The 18,641-nt window shown below is 40.2% G+C and overlaps 5 protein-coding genes across 5 annotated transcripts; 2 read left to right on the forward strand and 3 right to left on the reverse strand.

Moving 5' to 3' along the window:
* Positions 1–8,068: 8,068 nt before the first annotated feature.
* Positions 8,069–8,398, reverse strand: MELLADRAFT_64263 (uncharacterized protein; the record flags this gene model as incomplete). Its single annotated transcript, XM_007411572.1, has 1 exon — positions 8,069–8,398. The coding sequence occupies one exon, from the start codon at positions 8,396–8,398 to the stop codon at positions 8,069–8,071; it is 330 nt and encodes a 109-aa protein (XP_007411634.1).
* Positions 8,399–9,398: 1,000 nt separating this feature from the next.
* MELLADRAFT_107744 (uncharacterized protein) lies at positions 9,399–10,235 on the reverse strand (the record flags this gene model as incomplete). Its single annotated transcript, XM_007411571.1, has 4 exons — positions 9,399–9,452; positions 9,607–9,680; positions 9,962–9,986; positions 10,071–10,235. The coding sequence occupies 4 exons, from the start codon at positions 10,233–10,235 to the stop codon at positions 9,399–9,401; spliced, it is 318 nt and encodes a 105-aa protein (XP_007411633.1).
* Positions 10,236–10,396: 161 nt separating this feature from the next.
* MELLADRAFT_78138 (uncharacterized protein) lies at positions 10,397–12,062 on the forward strand (the record flags this gene model as incomplete). Its single annotated transcript, XM_007411398.1, has 1 exon — positions 10,397–12,062. One exon carries the CDS (start codon positions 10,777–10,779, stop codon positions 11,599–11,601), a length of 825 nt encoding a protein of 274 aa, XP_007411460.1.
* Positions 12,063–14,974: 2,912 nt separating this feature from the next.
* On the forward strand, positions 14,975–16,041 carry MELLADRAFT_64265 (uncharacterized protein; the record flags this gene model as incomplete). Its single annotated transcript, XM_007411399.1, has 5 exons — positions 14,975–15,035; positions 15,140–15,234; positions 15,394–15,415; positions 15,560–15,710; positions 15,834–16,041. The coding sequence occupies 5 exons, from the start codon at positions 14,975–14,977 to the stop codon at positions 16,039–16,041; spliced, it is 537 nt and encodes a 178-aa protein (XP_007411461.1).
* Positions 16,042–17,609: 1,568 nt separating this feature from the next.
* Positions 17,610–18,400, reverse strand: MELLADRAFT_88164 (uncharacterized protein; the record flags this gene model as incomplete). The annotated part of the gene is made up of 4 exons (XM_007411570.1): positions 17,610–17,807; positions 17,959–18,006; positions 18,089–18,220; positions 18,296–18,400. The coding sequence occupies 4 exons, from the start codon at positions 18,398–18,400 to the stop codon at positions 17,610–17,612; spliced, it is 483 nt and encodes a 160-aa protein (XP_007411632.1).
* Between the last annotated feature and the right edge of the window lie 241 nt (positions 18,401–18,641).

The following is an 18,641-nucleotide window of genomic DNA, read 5'->3' on the forward strand; positions in this document are numbered from 1 at the left end:
ACGATGGAAATCTTCACGCGCAGAAAAGTGGACTGATGTAATAGAGCTTTGAAACGCGTGTGTGATTATGGAGATGTGGATCTGGGGATTGAGCATACAACTAGTTGGCAAAGGAAAGTTGAGATTCGAATACTATTGGACCTATCCTGCACAGTTGAGATTCCACTACTGCTTCGTACTCAGCCCATTGGGGTGTAAGTCTTCCTGCCACACTTTGAAGCTTCCCCAATCCGCTTTCGACATGATACTACAATCATTCGGCGACTTCCAGTTGACGTTTGTCATGTAACTCCATCCTAACATATTCCACTCCGTTAATCGAACACCAACCTCGAGTAGTAAATCATTTCAACATTTTTCTCATTTCAGATGATCCAAATGAATTTATTTAAATGATAATATTTCACTCCCTCATTGAGTAATGTTTGATCTATACACAAAATTGATCATTAATTAGTTAATTTGATTTGAACATTAGTTTAAGTTTTAAATCTTTTGTCAATTTTTGGATGAGAGCAGATGAGAGCATCACGGGGTTGCCAGAGATTGGGTATGAGAATGAGAATGAGAATGAGAATGAGAACAAGATCTGTAAACCAAACATGACCCCGTAGAACTTCAAAGTAAACTTATCCAAGTCCCACACTGCTTCTCACATGCTTTGAGTGCAGCAAGGGACGTATGACGAAGAGGCACACTTTGGCCTGTGAGGGGAATGAGTTTTTGTACAAGATCATCTGGCTTCCTTACACTTTTTCCCATTTGTTGATTTCCATGAGGCAAAGAATTTTTTTGTTTGCCTCTCTGAGGCACATCAATTTATTAAAAAATTACTCCAAGGACTTCAAGGACTCCTCCCTCTACTTTCCTTTGAAGTTTGAGGCTTTTGTTGAATTTGCCTTGTATGTATAAACCACTCTCAGTTTTCAAATACAGGTCAAAACCTTTGACAACACTTCAAAATCCTGGACTTCAGAAGGAACATGAAAGAGTATTCCTTGGTTTCCTTGGAAATTTTGTTGGTAGAAAGGAGTGTCTCAGAGAGGGGAACACAAAGTCTCTATGGTTTACTAAACTCCATGTTACTAGTCCGTCTGTGAAAGGTCTAACACATACATATCACAGATTGAACACTATATTGTATACACACCACTAGCTAGATGTTGTTCCTTTTCCTTCATCCGACAATCTCGTAATAGGACTAGACAGTATCAGGATTCCTCACTCCAGTCCCAAAGACCCAACCCTGAGCCTTAACATATTGTCGGATCCCTATCGACGGACTGAGGACATAAATTGCAAGAATCAAAAAGAAGAACGAACGTTTAGAAGAAAGAAAAAACAAGATCAGAATCAGAACTAAGATTAGAATTAGAAAGAAATTCAAGATTTAGACTGCATATCATTGCCGCAAGATCCCCCCGCAACCTTATTTGCTTACTTAATTGAACACCTGCAGCACGTCGCCCACATTTAGATCACCCAGTCACGGGGAAGACGATTCCAAACCCGAAACGCCCACTCCGTTCGTAGACGCCGACGAATTTACCGGAACACTCATCATCACTGAACCATCTAGCCGCGTTAACCCCGATCTGATGGAAGAATTACAACGTCAACTGACTGAACTCACAAATTCGGTCCAGGAAGAACGTCGACTACGCCTTGAGGCTGAAGTTCGAACGTTGAATGCCGAGGCCAGGCTCGCTGCGATTGAGGCAACCCAGGCCACTGACGCAGCCAACCAGACACCTCAAACCCCTGCTCAGACCTCCGAACCTGCTTCTGAGACTGCCGCGCAACCTGCGATGCCCGCTGCTACCCCTAGAGGACCAAAGGTCTCTGTCCCGGATAAATTTAATGGGACTAGGGGCGGGCCGGCTGAATTTTTTGCCAGCCAGATTCAGCTTTATATGCTAGCCCACCCTTATTTGTTTACCAACGACCGTAGCAAAGTCGCGTTTGCTCTTTCCTACTTAACCGGTGCCGCGAGCAGCTGGGCCCAGCCCCTCACCCTTGAACTTTTTGACGCCAACACGAGCCACACCGTCACCTTCGATCGCTTCGTGACCAACTTTAAAGCAATGTACTTCGACTCCGAAAAGAAGTCGAAGGCAGAGCGAGCCATCAGAGCGCTTACGCAGAAGACGTCTGTAGCAGCCTATACTCACGAGTTTAATATTCACGTGTCAGCCACGGGTTGGGAAACCTCTACACTTGTCAGTCAATACGAACAAGGATTGAAAAGAGAAATCCGGGTGGCTATGGTTATGATGCAAGAAGAGTTCAGTAGCATCGAACAGATTGCAAACATGGCTATTAAGATTGACAGCAAGATACACGGTGTAGCCAACTCGTCCACAGTCACATTTCACGCACCCGACCCTAATGCTATGGACATATCTTCAGGTTTTGTTTGGTTGTCAGAAGAGGAGAAGGCCAGGCGCATGAGATCCGGTTCATGCTTTAAATGTAATCAACAGGGTCATCGGGCGAATGAATGCTCTAGTAGAAGAACTGATAAAGGAAAGGATAGAGGAGGTTATAAAGCCCGTATCGCGGAATTAGAATTTAAACTAAGTGCGTTAGGAAGTAAAAGCGATGGAGATGTGATTACTACAACTAGTTGTGCTGAATCGTCAAAAAATGGCGGTGCTCAGGCCTGAGCGATGTGCCTATCCTGAGCAATTGTGGGGTAATAGCTGAAATTGAACTTGATGCAAGTAGAATCTTAACGTGCAATGCAAACGATCCACGTGTTTTCCTCCAATGTTCATTATCAACATCCAATTACCCACGCGCCACATCAACCAATCCCTTATTTCCTAACTTTCTTATAGACTCAGGTGCCACGCACGACGTGCTGAGTGAGACTTTTGCCCAAAAGACTGGTCTTATCAACCACGCAGTGTGTGCAACACAAGTCGTGACAGGATTCGACGGTTCAAGAAGCCACGCCTCTTTCGAAACCAACCTATTTCTGGACCATGACACCGAACCGACCCATTTTATCATCACGCGTATCAAAGACTCATATGACGGAATTCTCGGCATTCCATGGATCAAGAAGAACCATCGACGCATAAATTGGCAGACAGGTACAGTCAGCTCGTATCACCACGACATTGCGACTGCATCTGCAGTTTCGTCAACTCCGCAACCACCCTCGCAAGCCCAAGGTCTGGAGCCCAGGAGGGACGCTAGGAACTTTGACGAGGGGGCCGCTGTCACAATTGATATGCATCAGCCCCCGCAATGTGAGTACGATATGACCATTCCCCAGATGTTCACCGAAACAGCTAGCAAGCTTTATACTCCCCAAAATTCACAGATCCCAACGACCCCTCGAACGCTACCGACAACAACTACCCTCAACAACCCCATTCATGTTATCAAAAACCTTCAACAGTCCAACCCACAGATTGAAGAGACTCAGGAGCACGCTGCAGCTGATTCATCAGCTTCGTCTACGCCGCACACAACCCCGTTTGGTCACAAAGTTGAGCCCACGAGGGACGCTAGGCACAGTGACGAGGGGATGTGTACCATTTCTGATACATTAGCATCCCCGCAGTGTGAGTCCGCCCCAGCCCATAATCCCTTACCCGTTGAAGCAGCTGGCAAGCCAGTATCTCCTCCTATATCACAGATTGACCGTATTCGAACATCGAACATCGTGAATTGTCCAAATGACCCGAGTGGCCCTTCAAGTTTGTCCTATGCAGCTGTTGCGACAGCTTCGTCCAATCCGAAAAAATCCCTTTTCAAGCCAGGATTGGAGCCGCAAGGGCACGCTAGGAAATGTGACAAGGGGGCCGCTATCAATATTGATGTGCATCAGCCCCCGCAATGTGAGTTCAATCACGGTTTAATCCCCCATGCCATAGAAACAGCTGGCCAGCCCTTACATTTCCAAAACAGGCCCCTTATCATCGATACGGCTAAAACCTCGTGGTCGACTTTGGCCAGAATAGCTGCAGATGAGAAGGCAAAACTACCTGCCAAGACCGTTGAGGAAATGGTACCAACGTATTACCATCGTCACCTCCATCTCTTTCAGAAGTCAAAGGCCCAATGCCTACCTCCTAGACGCAAGTATGATTTCCGGGTGGATTTGGTGCCAGGTGCACAACCTCAAGCCGGTAGGATCATTCCCCTATCACCGGCAGAGGAGGCGGTCCTAGACGAAATGATCAAGACAGGTTTAGACAACGGCACCATCAGGAGGACGACATCCCCATGGGCCGCGCCAGTGCTTTTCACCGGGAAAAAAGACGGCAATCTACGCCCATGTTTTGACTACCGAAGACTGAATGCTTTGACGGTGAAGAACCGATATCCACTGCCTCTGACGATGGACCTAGTTGATAGCCTGCTAGATGCGGATCGGTTCACCAAACTAGATATGCGCAATGCATATGGTAACCTACGCGTCAAGGAAGAATCCGAAGACATACTGGCATTCATCTGCAAACAAGGACAGTTTGCGCCCTTAACGATGCCGTTCGGACCTACAGGAGCCCCTGGTTACTTTCAGTTTTTCATTCAAGACATCATGGTAGGACGAATAGGCAAGGACACTGCTGCGTATCTCGATGATACGATGATCTATACGAAGAAGGGAGTTCGCCACGAAAGCGCGGTTGACAGCGTGTTGGACATATTCAACAAACATCAGCTTTGGCTCAAACCCGAAAAATGCGAGTTCTCAAGATCTGAAGTCGAATACCTTGGCCTCTTAATTTCAAAGAACAAAGTCAAGATGGACCCCGCAAAAGTGAAAGCGGTGAAGGATTGGCCAGCTCCTAAGAACACAAACAAACTCCAACGGTTCATTGGCTTTGCTAACTTTTACAGGAGGTTTATAGACCAATTCTCTAAGACAACACAACCACTTCATGACTTGACAAAGCTCAACAAACCTTATGTTTGGAATAACGCCTGCGAAACCTCTTTTGAAAAACTCAAGACTGCATTCACGTCAGCACCCATTCTGAAAATCACGGATCCCTACAGGCCCTTCATACTAGAATGCGATTGCTCTGATTTCGCGCTAGGCGCTATCCTTTCACAGAGATCGGATGACAATGGCGAAATTCACCCAGTGGCTTATCTATCACGGTCACTGGTACAGGCAGAAAGAAATTACAAAATCTTTGACAAAGAGCTATTGGCAATTGTAGCATCTTTCAAGGAATGGCGCCACTACCTTGAGTGCAACCCAAACCGACTCGAAGTGATAGTGTACACGGATCACCGAAATTTGGAAACCTTCATGACTACCAAACAACTCACTTGCCGACAAGCAAGATGGGCAGAAACACCTGGCTGCTTTGACTTCGTTATTAAATTTCGACCAGGACGGAAATCTGATAAACCCGATGCACTATCTCGGAGGCCCGATCTTAAGCCTTCAGAGGCTGAAAGACTAACATTTGGACAACTACTGAAACCCGAAAACATTGGACCTGATACGTTTACCACCGATTCAGCTAACATTGACTCATTCTTCTTAGACGAATCAATTGACCTAGAAGATGCCGAGAAGTGGTTCGAAATTGACGTGATGGGATGCTCAGACATCGAAGCCAAGCCAGAGGAGACCGACGGAGTGCTGAGTGACATCAAGATTTTAGAATTGATACGAGAAGCCAACCCAACGGACAAACAAATTACAACGCTCATGGAATCAGTCACAAATCCCATATCTGCCAATATGAAGAAACTCACATGGATGTACGAAGTGAAGGATGGAATCTTATACAGACACGGCAAAGTAGAAGTACCAAATGATGACAACGTCAAGTTCAACATATTACGAAGCCGACACGATACACTCCTAGCAGGACACCCAGGACGGAATAAAACGCTCAGTCTCACAAAACGGTGTTTTACCTGGCCTTCACAGAAAGCTTACGTCAACCGGTACGTAGATGGATGTGATTCCTGTTTACGAATCAAATCTTCGACACAGAAACCATTCGGAACCTTACAACCACTACCGATACCGGCTGGGCCTTGGACCGACATATCATATGACTTGATCACAAAACTGCCAATCTCCAACGGATGCGATAGTATACTCACTGTGGTGGATCGACTTACTAAAATGGCTCATTTTATCCCCTGTAAAGAAACCATGAAGGCAGAAGAATTAGCGGATTTGATGATCAACAACGTGTGGAAGTTACACGGTACACCAAAGAGTATAGTATCAGATAGAGGCAGCATCTTCGTATCCAAAATCACTCAACAATTGGATAGGAGATTGGGTATTAAACTACATCCTTCAACAGCGTACCACCCTCAAACTGATGGTCAATCGGAGATAGTGAATAAAGAAATTGAAGCTTACTTACGACATTTTGTTGACTACAGACAGGAAAATTGGGAAGCACTGCTTCCAACGGCAGAATTTGTGTACAACAACCGGGACCACGAGTCAATAGGAGTATCGCCTTTTAAGGCCAACTACGGATTCAACCCAATGTTTAACCTAATCCCGTCGTCAGAACAATGCATCCCTTTAGTAGAAGAACGACTAAAACTGATTCAGGACGTTCAAAAAGAACTGACAGTTTGTTTAGAATTAGCACAGGAATCAATGAAGCACCAATTTGACAAGCATGTACGACAAAACCCAAAATGGAAAGAGGGAGATGAAGTTTGGTTAGATTCAAAAAATATTACAACCACGAGACCAAGCCCCAAATCAGGACATTGATGGCTTGGTCCTTTCAATATCAGTAAAGTAATCTCAAGCACTGCTTACGCGCTAAACCTTCCACTCTCTATGAAGGGGATACATAATACTTTTCACGTTTCACTTTTACGCAAGCACAATCCAGATACAATCGAACAACGGGTACAGGACGAGAGACCAGCAATTGAAATTGAAGGTGAAGACGAATGGGAAGTCTCAGCAATATTGGATTGTAGAGTAAGAAGAAACAGAAAAGAGTATTTAGTGAATTGGACAGGATTTAATTCAAGCCACGACTCGTGAGAACCAGAATCAAACCTCAAGAATTGTAAAGATTTATTAAAAGAATTCAAGAAGCGATTTCCTAACACTGAAAAGAAGAAAAAGGCACGGAGAAGAATGTGAGAGGGCTAAGCTTTTTCCCAAGTGGTTTTTTAACGCTGCCCGGGGGGGGGAGATTGCAGAGCTTGCAAAAGGGAGCTTGGGCATTAAAGGCGGGATAATGTTACGAGTCCGTCTGTGAAAGGTCTAACACATACATATCACAGATTGAACACTATATTGTATACACACCACTAGCTAGATGTTGTTCCTTTTCCTTCATCCGACAATCTCGTAATAGGACTAGACAGTATCAGGATTCCTCACTCCAGTCCCAAAGACCCAACCCTGAGCCTTAACACTCCACCAATAGGTAAAACAGTTTTATAAGGAATGAACTTGATTCCCCTTGCAGGCAAAAACTTGACAAGTGCACTCAATGACCAAATTACGGCCACTGTGAAGCTTGCATGTGATTGTTGGGACTTCAGGATCCAATGCTGAGCAAGTTGGATCACATGACTGGTATCCCCAATTTGTTTGAGACCACAAACATATGGGAACAATGTGTGTTGGTGAGTTTGAAGGTGAGACATCCACAGGAACTCACTGCTTGATCTTCTACATCAATAGGACACATTACAGTCCAACCCTGGGCCAGCAACACAGGTGTTGCATGCTGCGCTGCACTTGTGTTGCGGTTTTTCTGACCACACCACAGCAGGAAATCAATTTCAAAGTTGCAGCCTGACCCGCTGCACAACAAGATGTGTCAAATTTTGAGTTATTTTGGGTTGCAACAACATTTGTTGTGTTACTGCCCAAAAAAATCAAAATTCAACATTTTTTTGGCGTGTTGCACCTGTTGTGTTGCGCAACACCTTGACCGCCGCAAAACCCAGCCAAACCTTTTGTTGTTGCGGTACTTACCGCAATGCAGCGTCTGCCGTTGAGTCTTTTTGCGTGTTGCGGAGCAATGCACAAAAAAACATGCGTTCTGTGGCCCGGTGCGTTGCTGGCACAGGGTTGTTACAGAGGCTTTGATTAAAGGACCAAAACAGGAGATGGGTGGCCCATCAGAGGAAGAAGTGAGATGGGCTTCATGAGTGTGTTTGAAGTCCTATTAGTATCTTTTGTAGGGGTTGAATCAACCAGGCTTTCATTATCACCAATGGTGGGAGTTGTATCAAGTACAATAGTTAATTCAACTCCAGAGTTCAAGCCCTTTGGCCAGGCCTGCAGAAGGTTGATTTCTGGATATTTAGACCGGATGTGCACTGCATAAGTCCAATCAATTTTGACATCACCACAAGGTCTGCTGAGCCAGTCCACAGTGAAAATTGTAGTAAGATCCTCAGGCTCTACCACAGTCATATTGAAGATGATCAAGATCCGGTTTCATGCAAGTTTTCCCTTCCAAAAAACTCTTGCAGTCTCAATTTGAAACCTGAGCTTTTGAATGGCCTCAAGAGGGTTTGGTATTGACAAGATATGTCTGCTGTGATGAATTTGAGAGAGGATCCATAAGAAAAAGATCTTGATATCAAAAAATACAGATCCCAAGGGTGTGAAGATCATCTAGAGAATATGTCATAGCAGTGCACTGCAAGATTTGCTGTGCTTTACCTTTCTGTTGCTTATCAAATCTCAGGATAACCTATGAAGAAGCAACCTGGAAGTTGGGTTTGGCTTCTTTTTATCTTGAGACTACATACCTCCATATCCCATAAATTCAGCTACATAAGAATCCAAGTCAATAATTTTATACAAAAAGTCTTGATGTCATTTTGAAATTCAGAATTGATGATTCAAACAGATAGAAAGATGACTTGGGTGAAGACTTGTGGTCAATAGTGTTGCTGAATGATTATTTAAAGGGAATGGGAACAAGATGATTCCTGAGAAATATAATCAAAGACCAAAAACACTTGCTCCAAAAACCTATTGCACCAACATTCTTTGTCATGTTCAGTGTTCATGGTGCACATGTTCCACCAGAAGATTCCTACAACATGGTTATGCGAATGTGGTTACAAACCTTTGAAGATATTGGCCAGAGTGAAAATGTCTTTCATCCACAACAAATGTAAATTCTTATTTCTTTTGCAAGAAAATTCAGTCTAGACATTTTGGTGATACCCTTTGTGTCTAAAGCCTCATTAAAAGATCCAAGTGATATTAGTTCAGTCCTTCAAACCAAATATGCTGTGTCAAAATGATGATTGCTTGCACATAATCCCCAATACTCACCCTGAAATTTGACTACTCTTGAGATTATTGAGTTTTCAGTGATATGGAATGACATATTTTGGTCTACAATTTCTGGGTACATATCATACAAATGAAATGATATAGAGCAAAACTGCCCCTTATCCTAATCCCAAACCGGTCGACCAAACCCTTGGGCCTCACCTAATCCTAACCAATCCTACAAGATGCAATCAGCTTTTGTCTACATAGTCTTGGGAATTGGATCACAGAATGAACAGAATAGGAAAAAACTGCCCTGACCAAGCCTAACCCCTAAACAACCCTTGGCCCACCAGTGCTAACCTATCCTAACCTATCCTAACAAAGCCTACCAGGCCTAACAAGCCTACCAAGCCTAACAAGGCCTTCACAAATCCTAATAAATCCTGACCCATGATAATGAATCCTAATCAATCCTAACAAATCACAAAAGCCTAACAAGGCCTATCAAAGCCTAACAAGCCCTAACCTACCCCAATAAAGCAAACATCAATATGAGCAGTGTGATTAAAATCAGCCGAGTTTTGAAGGGAAATCTTACAAATCAGACATATTTGACACGACTGATGCTGATCGAATGCTGACCAAGCATATATACCCAAGCCGTACCATTCCTGAACCAAGCGCAAGGATTATGTAGTTTGAGAAGTGACAACCAAAATCCTGACTTTTGAATCGGCAACTTACGAAACAAACGAGCTTGACGTTTAACCTTTTCAAGATTTGCAATCAAGAGTCAAGACTGATGATCTCGGGACCCGTAATGCCGGACACGGGACTGACCTCGGATACTTACACAGCCGATACTTGGCTCCGTCGGTGCAGCTCCGTGATGTTCGAAAAAATGCGAGGAAATGCGAGAGTCGATTTGAATTTTTGTTGAACAACGCTTGAATTTGTGATTTAAATTCTCCGTCGAAGCGAAAGGTTGATTCCGTGCGTTTGGTTGATTTGAAGACATCTTTTTTTAATTTTTAAAGTTTTACAAGCGAGAAGTTGTGTACATACGTGAAACGATGATCAAGTTCAACGATGAGATTTGAATTGAATTGAATCTAAACTTTAAATCAAAGAGAAAGAGTCATGTAACTTCCAATCGATAAACAAACAAACACCATCATTCACCATCATATCTATAATCTTCTAGTATACCATCAAACCTCATCACTTCAAGTCATATAACTCATATACTCAAACTTCAAAGCCATTTACGATTTAATTTACTTGACTAGCTTAAATGTGAAATCAGTTTAAATTCAAATCAATCCAGTCCAACTCTTAATCAACTCAATTCTCTTCATCATTCGATTCACACTTTATGAAATCTAAAATCTAATAATCACCATCACTAAATGTTAGTGATTCAATCCTATCCTAAAACCCAATCATCACTAAACCAATCTTTTGTTTACTTTCTCAGAACATTTATTCGAATTTCAACTTTATCACCATTAACTTAACCCACAGACAGTCTTATCCAAACCCAAACCATCATTCATCAAATGAATCCAAGTCAACTATTCTCAGAAGTAGCAAGACAAAACAAATTATTAAAAGAAACCATTGATTCGTTTCAATTCACATTATCAGACACAGAAGAACCAGAGAGTCCCTTGAACGCAACAGATCGAGAAGAAGAAGATCTAATCTCGAACCTATCCTACATCCCAAGCTCCTCACCAACCCTAAGTAGTAGTAGTAGTAGTAGTAGTACACTCAGTAGTACTTCTTCAACTTTGACTACCCATTCCATTCAACAAATCAGGATCGAAACCTTGATTGATTTACTAAACAAACAAGAATCTCGACTCGATTTACTAGAAGGATTCGGAAATGAAGTGTTGTTGAATACGGCTTTACCTATTTATAGAGGATCGAATCATCCAAACGAAATCTCGATTCAAGAATGGTGTAGGATAATTTCCAATCGATTAAACTCACTAAAACCTATCAATAAGTTCAATAACACTTTCAACTCGAAATCAGTACTGATCCTAATCTATAATCATTTAGATTTAAAACCTTTAAAGTTATTAATCAATTTATTAGAAAGGAATAAAACATTAATCGAATCTAAGTTTCCTGAACAAATCCCGCCCAAGTTTCGGATTCCTTCTTCTACCGCTTCTTCTGGGTTTCAAGAAGATCTCAAGTTTGAATGGTTGGATTTGTTGGATTATCCTCTTAGGTTACATGTGCTTAGACATCCTAGAGCTTTGTTGAATTTACTTCAGTCTAAGTTTACGGAAATGGATCAAAGACCTAGGTCTTTAAAAGATTTAAATCGGATCGAAATCAAACCTGGTGATTCGTTATTATTAAGATAAATCTCTCTCTCTTCCTCTCTTTCGAAAAATTCATGTTTTGTTTATTGTGTTTTTTTGGTGCGTTATGAAGCAAAGCAAAAAAAAGTTAATGTTGGTGGGGTGGGTTTGATATCTTTGTATAACTATTACTTTTTCTTCTCTTTTGACAATTCATTTCAAACTACCAAACTTTTTTTCATACATATCTTTTTTTGTCATACATATCTTTCTTTTTTTATATACATCTTTCTTTTTTTTCTATCCTTTGAATCGTTTTCTATCCATCTTCATTCCAAGAACATTCGTTTTTTCTTTTCCTTTCACTTTTGTTTTCGATTACTTTTTTTCATTCTTTTATTATCTTAATTAACTTTGTTATAATATACGTATATATATATCAAGATTTATGTTGTAAGAAAAAAAAAATTGAAAGTTTTGAAAAGTTTTGAAAAGAATAAAAATTCAAGAAAATTTGATTCATACATTTGGCTGACTTAAGAAGAGGACTGAAGTTTGAGTTTTTTTTGGGTTTTTTAGGAGTTTGAACCAGGCGGTATTTTTTTGGGGTTATGAAAGGTTTGATTGATTCACAAAAAAATCTGTCAAACAGAGTTTACAGCTGTTCAAAGAAATTCATGTTTCATGTATCCAGAAATGATGCCTAGATAATCAGTGGGTGTGTGTAATATTTGATTAGACAAGTAAATACTGCTGATGACCTGCAAAGGAAGCACAAGTAAATACAAGTATTTGAGTGGGTAGCAAAGACAGGACAAGTATGTGAATGTGAGGATGCCAGTGGGCAGCAAAGACAGGACAAGTAAAGAGTAAAGTAAAGAGTATTTGAGTGGTTGGTCAAGATGACTGAAGCAAATTTTGAGTACAGCTATTTCATGATATGTTGGACATTGAGAAACAGATAATGAAGCTTTTATTACCTTGAAGTAGATTAAACTTCAAAATTCACCAATGAAAAACAGACGATACAGTGGTTTAGTATCTGATCAATGACAAAATACTTTGACTTTTCCTGTCTTTACTGACTACCAAGATACTTATAAGCTTAACTAAACCTTTCTTCTGAAACGGCCATATCTGCTCTCAAAGAAGATCTTATGACTAGAACCCTGGGTTTGGTCTGAGCACATGAACAGTTGAATCATGTTTGTTTGAAAGCTTGTTTTGAGGGTTCTAAACATCAGCAAACCTCAGAAAAAAATCAGAAGAGCTCCTGTGAGTTCTTATGTGTCACCTCACCACTTTTGGTATGTCAAAAGTTATTGATTTCAAGAAAATTATATAGACTTGAAGATCAAATGATTTTGAGTGGTTCAAGTACACATATAGGCCCAGTAATGTAGGATAGAACAAAACCTAGATTTACAAAACCTTAACACCTGATCAACCATATTACTTTGTTCAAAAAAATTGGTGTTAAAACTGGCATGAGCAATGTGTAAGAAGAACTTATCACAAGCTCTATTCAATTTATTTTGTAAGGTTGTATATTGTTTAGATCCCTCAAAACCAGCTTTCAAACAAAACTCACGTGAAGAACTTGTTATGATCAGGCCAAAGCCCACGGTTTGGTCATAAGCCCTTCTTTAACAATACAGTCAACTCCCTCTAAGTTGATATCCCTGTAAGTGCATAATTCTCTATGTGCATAGGATCTTTTGCCACCAAAAAATGGGTTTTCCAACCAAAATGAGGTCTATAAGTGCATATTCCTTTAAGTGGATGAGAAAACCACCCCCCCCAAGCTGTATGTAATTAGAGGGAGTTGACTAGGTGTGGTTGTGTTGAAAGAGGAGTTTAGTTAAGCTTACCAAGTTACTTGAGTTTTGTTTGTACAGCTTTGCCAGCCATTGGGATACTTGGATTCACTTTGTCTGTCTTTTCCAACCACTGGAATACTTGGATTTTAATTTCTTGTCTTTGTTGAGCACTGGATTACTTGGATTTGATTTTCTTGTCTATGTTGACCACTTCAATACTCATGTTTGATTGTTACCCATATAGCTCTCTCTATACAAGTGAAAATTTGGCTTTAGGTTTACCAATCAGCACATACAATCTTTGGTTCATGCAGATAGGCTTAGGAAAAACCTACATTTATCCCAAACAGATGGTTTCTCACACTTACCTATGATGGTGGGCGCTGGAAACCTGCTTTCACATGGGTATTGCAACATTTAGGCGCCCTGAAATGACGACTACATCCACCAAGTCTATGTAGGAACTGAGATCTGGCGCCTAGATGTTGAAATACCCATGTAGATGCTGGATTTCTGGTGACTGCATGTTGAAATACCCATGTAGGTGCTGGATTTCTGTGGCTACATGTGCTTTCCAAATGTAGGCCTCAATTTTCAACGTCTGCCTAGGTTTCTGAACCTGTAGGATCCAGAAATAAGGCACCTATATGTCTATAAAAACTAAATTTGGACAGGCAGGCAGCCTTTTGAGGAATTCCCATGTGTAGGTGCTCCTTTGGAGCACCTATGCAGGCGCTGCCAACAAGAAGCAAATAGCAAGATTCTATTAATATAGTGTTACACAAACTTTAACACCCAACCTAAAAACCCTTGCACAAAACCCATGACAACCCAATTGTTTCTTTGGTTTTGTCCAACAGAGAAGTGGATTACCAATGGACAAAACCCCAAAAACATTCAGGTTGTCATGGGTTTTGTCCATGGGATTTTAGGTTGAGTGTTCAAGTTTGTGTACCGCAATTATACATGTGGAATATATGTAGAATAGTAAAATCATTCTGATGTATGACATATTTATGCAAGTTCATGATTTCTTGACCTCTATGTGATCAATGATTCTTCCACTGAACTTGATTCAACTCTCTTGAGTTGTGTAGAATACCTTCAAATATTTATAGCAACATTATTATCTCATAAAGTAAGGCAGACTGACATTTATATAATTAGTTGCTTGATCAAAAGGATGAAACCAAGGAATGGTAGTTGGAATAAGATATTATAATAGTAGGTAGGAGTGGGATTGAAGCCTTGCTTTAGACCTTCATCAAGATGGGTTTTTATGTGAAGGTTGAACGTGGTGATCTTTGATTATTGAGAGCTTGCACCGTTTTTTTTTTTTAAAGTGTATTTTTGCTTTATAGAGCTTGCACCTTGAATCTTCATGAGGCAGTGTGCGGGAGGGCCCAGAGATAAAAGTCCGAGTCGGTCCCGATCAACACAACTGATATGTAATTCGAGTATTGATTGAACTGTTTACAACTCATCGACAATCGCACCACTCAACTTCAACTCCAACAGCAACAAGCTCACCTTCAAATCGAACACGTCAAAGAATTCCAAAACCCTTGATCGCACCACTCCAACACATCTCAACCGAAGTAAACCATCAAAAGATCATGACCGATCCAAAAGAAGAAGTTCAAGAAGTAGAAAACCAAGACCAAGGTGCAAGTCCAAGTAAGTAAGTTTTATATATAACTTTCAAACAACCCCAACCGAAAAAAAAAGTATCAAATCAAACCAAATTAACCAAATTTCGTTTCTTGGATTTGATTTGTTAGATGAACAATTACTTTTTGCTGCAAAACAAGATTTAGATGAATTGTTTTATGAATTAGAATCAAAAGGTGGTTATGATATAAATTTTGCAGATGGGGTATGTTGAAAACTTCTTTTTCTACAACTCGATTAGGAAGAAAAAAATGACAGAACACTCCAAGATTGATGGTTTCATGAATTCATGTTTGTTTGCTTTTTTGGCTTTCTTTGTGATCGGTGATATTTCTTTCGGGGTTTTCGCAAAACCTTCAGTTAGGTAATACAGCTCTACACTATGCGTAAGTTTTTCTTTCCAAACACCCAAAAAAAGCCCTTCCAAAAAAGAACCATCATCAAAACATCTAAGCATCAAACCGATTCTCTTTTCCATCCCGAATTAAATTTATCAATCAAAAAAAGTGTGATAAATTGTTCACCAACAGTTTTAGAATTGATTTTAGAACATGAAGGTACAGATGTTGATTTATTAAACTTTCAAGGTTTAACTCCTTTACATGCTTCAATTCAAATCTCAAATCCAAACCATCGGTTATTAATTTCAAAATCTTTAATTGAAGCAGGATCCAATCCAACGTAAGACTTTTCTTTTTTCTTTTTGAAAAAAGAATCCAATATTCACCTCTACTCTACTTTGGTGTCTTTTTCTTTTGTTGTCGGGCGGGGGGGATGTTGGTGGGTTGGTTGGTTGGTTTATAGAATTAAAAATAAATTTCATCAAACTCCATTAGAAATGTTAAATTCATTAACATCAAATACAAAGAATGAAGAAGATGAAGAATTAAAAAGATGTTTAACAAATGCAGAAGCTGAATTAAGTTTAGATGAAACTGATTTGGTTTTAGATGAAGATGAAGTAATTGATGAAAATGATCAATCTGATCTTGGTTCTTCTAATTCTGATTAAGAAAAAAAAACAACATCATCCTTTTCAAGTCGCTTCTCTTTTTTCCTCGAGCTCTCTTGGTACTCTAGTCTTGTTGTAAAAGGATCTTTTGGTTTCAAAGGTGTTTGATGGTATTTGTTAGTTGTTTATATTTCAAATCATTTCATGTTGTGCATCACATTCAAGTGCTTGGGTTGAATTCCAATGTTGATCAAAGTTTGCAAAAGCCATTCATTCATTCAGTTTGGGTAGATCTTCAAAGTGCAGTTGTTTGATCCTCAATTTATAACTCAAACAATTCAAGCATCAATGGTATATGAGTGACGGAAGAATGCTATGGCAAAACGAGTTCAGAGACTTTACTGTATATGAACTTTAATTAAACAGTACCACAAAAAAAGACAGAAACACAAACTCCTAATGATGACGAAATGAAAACCTCTCAAAACTTTTCCAATCCCAATGAAACGATTTTTTTGTTTGAAAAAGACACAATCTTTGTATGACAGACATGATCAAATACAATAACAAATCATATAAGGTGAGCTTTTTGTTTATTCTGACATTTGAACATCTCCTAAATTCTTAGATTCTGTACTTTTTGAATTACTTTGAGGTGTAGTATCCATAAATGCTTCAAGTTCTTTGTCTAAATCTTTAGCACTCTTCATTCCAGATCTACCTCCTCCTCTATTTCGATCAATTCCGCCACCTCTCATCTCTCTTCCACGATGAGAAGGTCCATTAGATGACCAAATCGGTCCATGCCCATGTCCATGTTGATGATGATCTCTTGAACCTCTACTTGATCGGAAATCTCTTACACCAGATCCTCTAGGTCCAGTGGGTGGGAATGAAGACCTTGAGTTCTTGAATCGATCATTCTCGTACGGTGATGGGTTAACTCTTTTGATTGAGCTAAAACGAAAGAAAATATCAACATCGGAGACGGTAAGATGACTGGAATAAGGAGCATCAATGTGCCTACCGATCTTGATGAATCCGACCAAGAAGACCCGAGGCTTTATTCGGAAGCGAGCCAGCAGCTCTGTTGGGTACCAAACCTAGTGATGAGCAAACCCAAAGAGGCATACCGAATTCGTATCGTAATCCAATCGGTTGACCTAATGAAGAGGTGAAGAACATCAGAGGATCAGTAAACAAACATCAGATCGTAACAAAGATCGAGTAAAGTAGATCAAAACACACCCTTGGCAGAAGCTCCATTGAAAGCTTTGATGGCATCGGCGGCATGACTTTCACTATGATAGGAAATGAAAGCCAGGCCTTCAGTCGCACGACCTGACTGATCAAACTGTTGTTTTGGAGGATTAAGTCAAGCATATATTAGCCAAATTGATGATGGTGGGATGAAGATAAACAGAGATGAGGAAGAGGAAAGGAAGGGAAAAAGAAATCAAACATACCTGTTCAGATGATAAACATACAAAAAGGTAGTAAGTATAATGATAACGATTTGATCATGATCTTGAGAATAGCTTCTGGAATTATAGTTGTGTACATCTTTTTTGCAAGTTCAATCGAGTATACGAATTCCAATAGAAAAATTAATCTGTAGAGAAAGTCTCTCAAGATATGCGACCTAACACAATTCGATTCGTTGAATGAGATACACTTTTCATCCCTCTTGAAAGATTCGAGGAGACTTCAGAATCGTATAAGAAATGTAGATCGAAGGGGTGCGAGGTGTATGCCGTAAAAGAAGAATGGATATCAAAAGACCAAGAGAAGTGAAGCGACTCATTGAGATTCGAGAAATTAGAGAACTCAACCGAGTGGAAAGTACTATTTTGATATTTGATTCAGATTAAGAACACTGAAAAGGTTGAAAGGTCTAAGGAGAGAAAGAGAAAAGCGATAGATCCAATCTTTGAAAGAAATTGAACTTTAAGATGAAAACTTTCAAATATCGCGTACTTTGATTACTGGTCCTCGATCGATTTTACCAATTTGTCCGAAGAGAGCCTGAAATAAGAAAAGAGCATTCACGAGATAAACGGTAAGTTAGCATCTCATTGGTTTCTAAGAAAAATAACAGCTGGTTTACCTCTAGCTCTGCTTCGCTAACATCATAATGAAGGTTAGTGATTAAAAGTGCAGGAGATCTAGCTTCATCGATCACAATTGATTCCTTGATAGGTTGAGCATCAAAAAGGTCATGCTTCCAACTATCGCTAGTCTATTCATTCAAAAAAGAGTTTGATGAGTGTTTTGAATTGATTCGTTGATCGTTTGATTGTGATTGAAAACTTACTTCGTTGATTCTATTCTTGCCAAAGATTGGTTTTTGGTTTGGATGTGAACCAACTTCTCTTGATTTTTTAATTTCGCCCAAACTACGATTTAAGAGTGAAGCCATTCTTTTATATTCGAGACTTTCTTGTTGTTTTCGTTGTTGATAGAGATAATATATGGTCAAGAGATGATATGGTAAAGAGATGGTTTGGGTGTTTAGAATTTGATTTTTTGTTTCCATTTCAAATCTTAATGGGCGAGGTCTAAGTTCTGATACTGGGTGCACGGTGCAGATTCCGTCACGGCACGCACAGGACCTGAAAGGGCACGTCTCAATCTGTTTAACATCAAATATTCAAGACGCC

The sequence above is a fragment of the Melampsora larici-populina genome (genome assembly GCF_000204055.1).
Source record: "Melampsora larici-populina 98AG31 unplaced genomic scaffold MELLAscaffold_25, whole genome shotgun sequence".
NCBI lineage: Eukaryota > Fungi > Basidiomycota > Pucciniomycetes > Pucciniales > Melampsoraceae > Melampsora > Melampsora laricis-populina.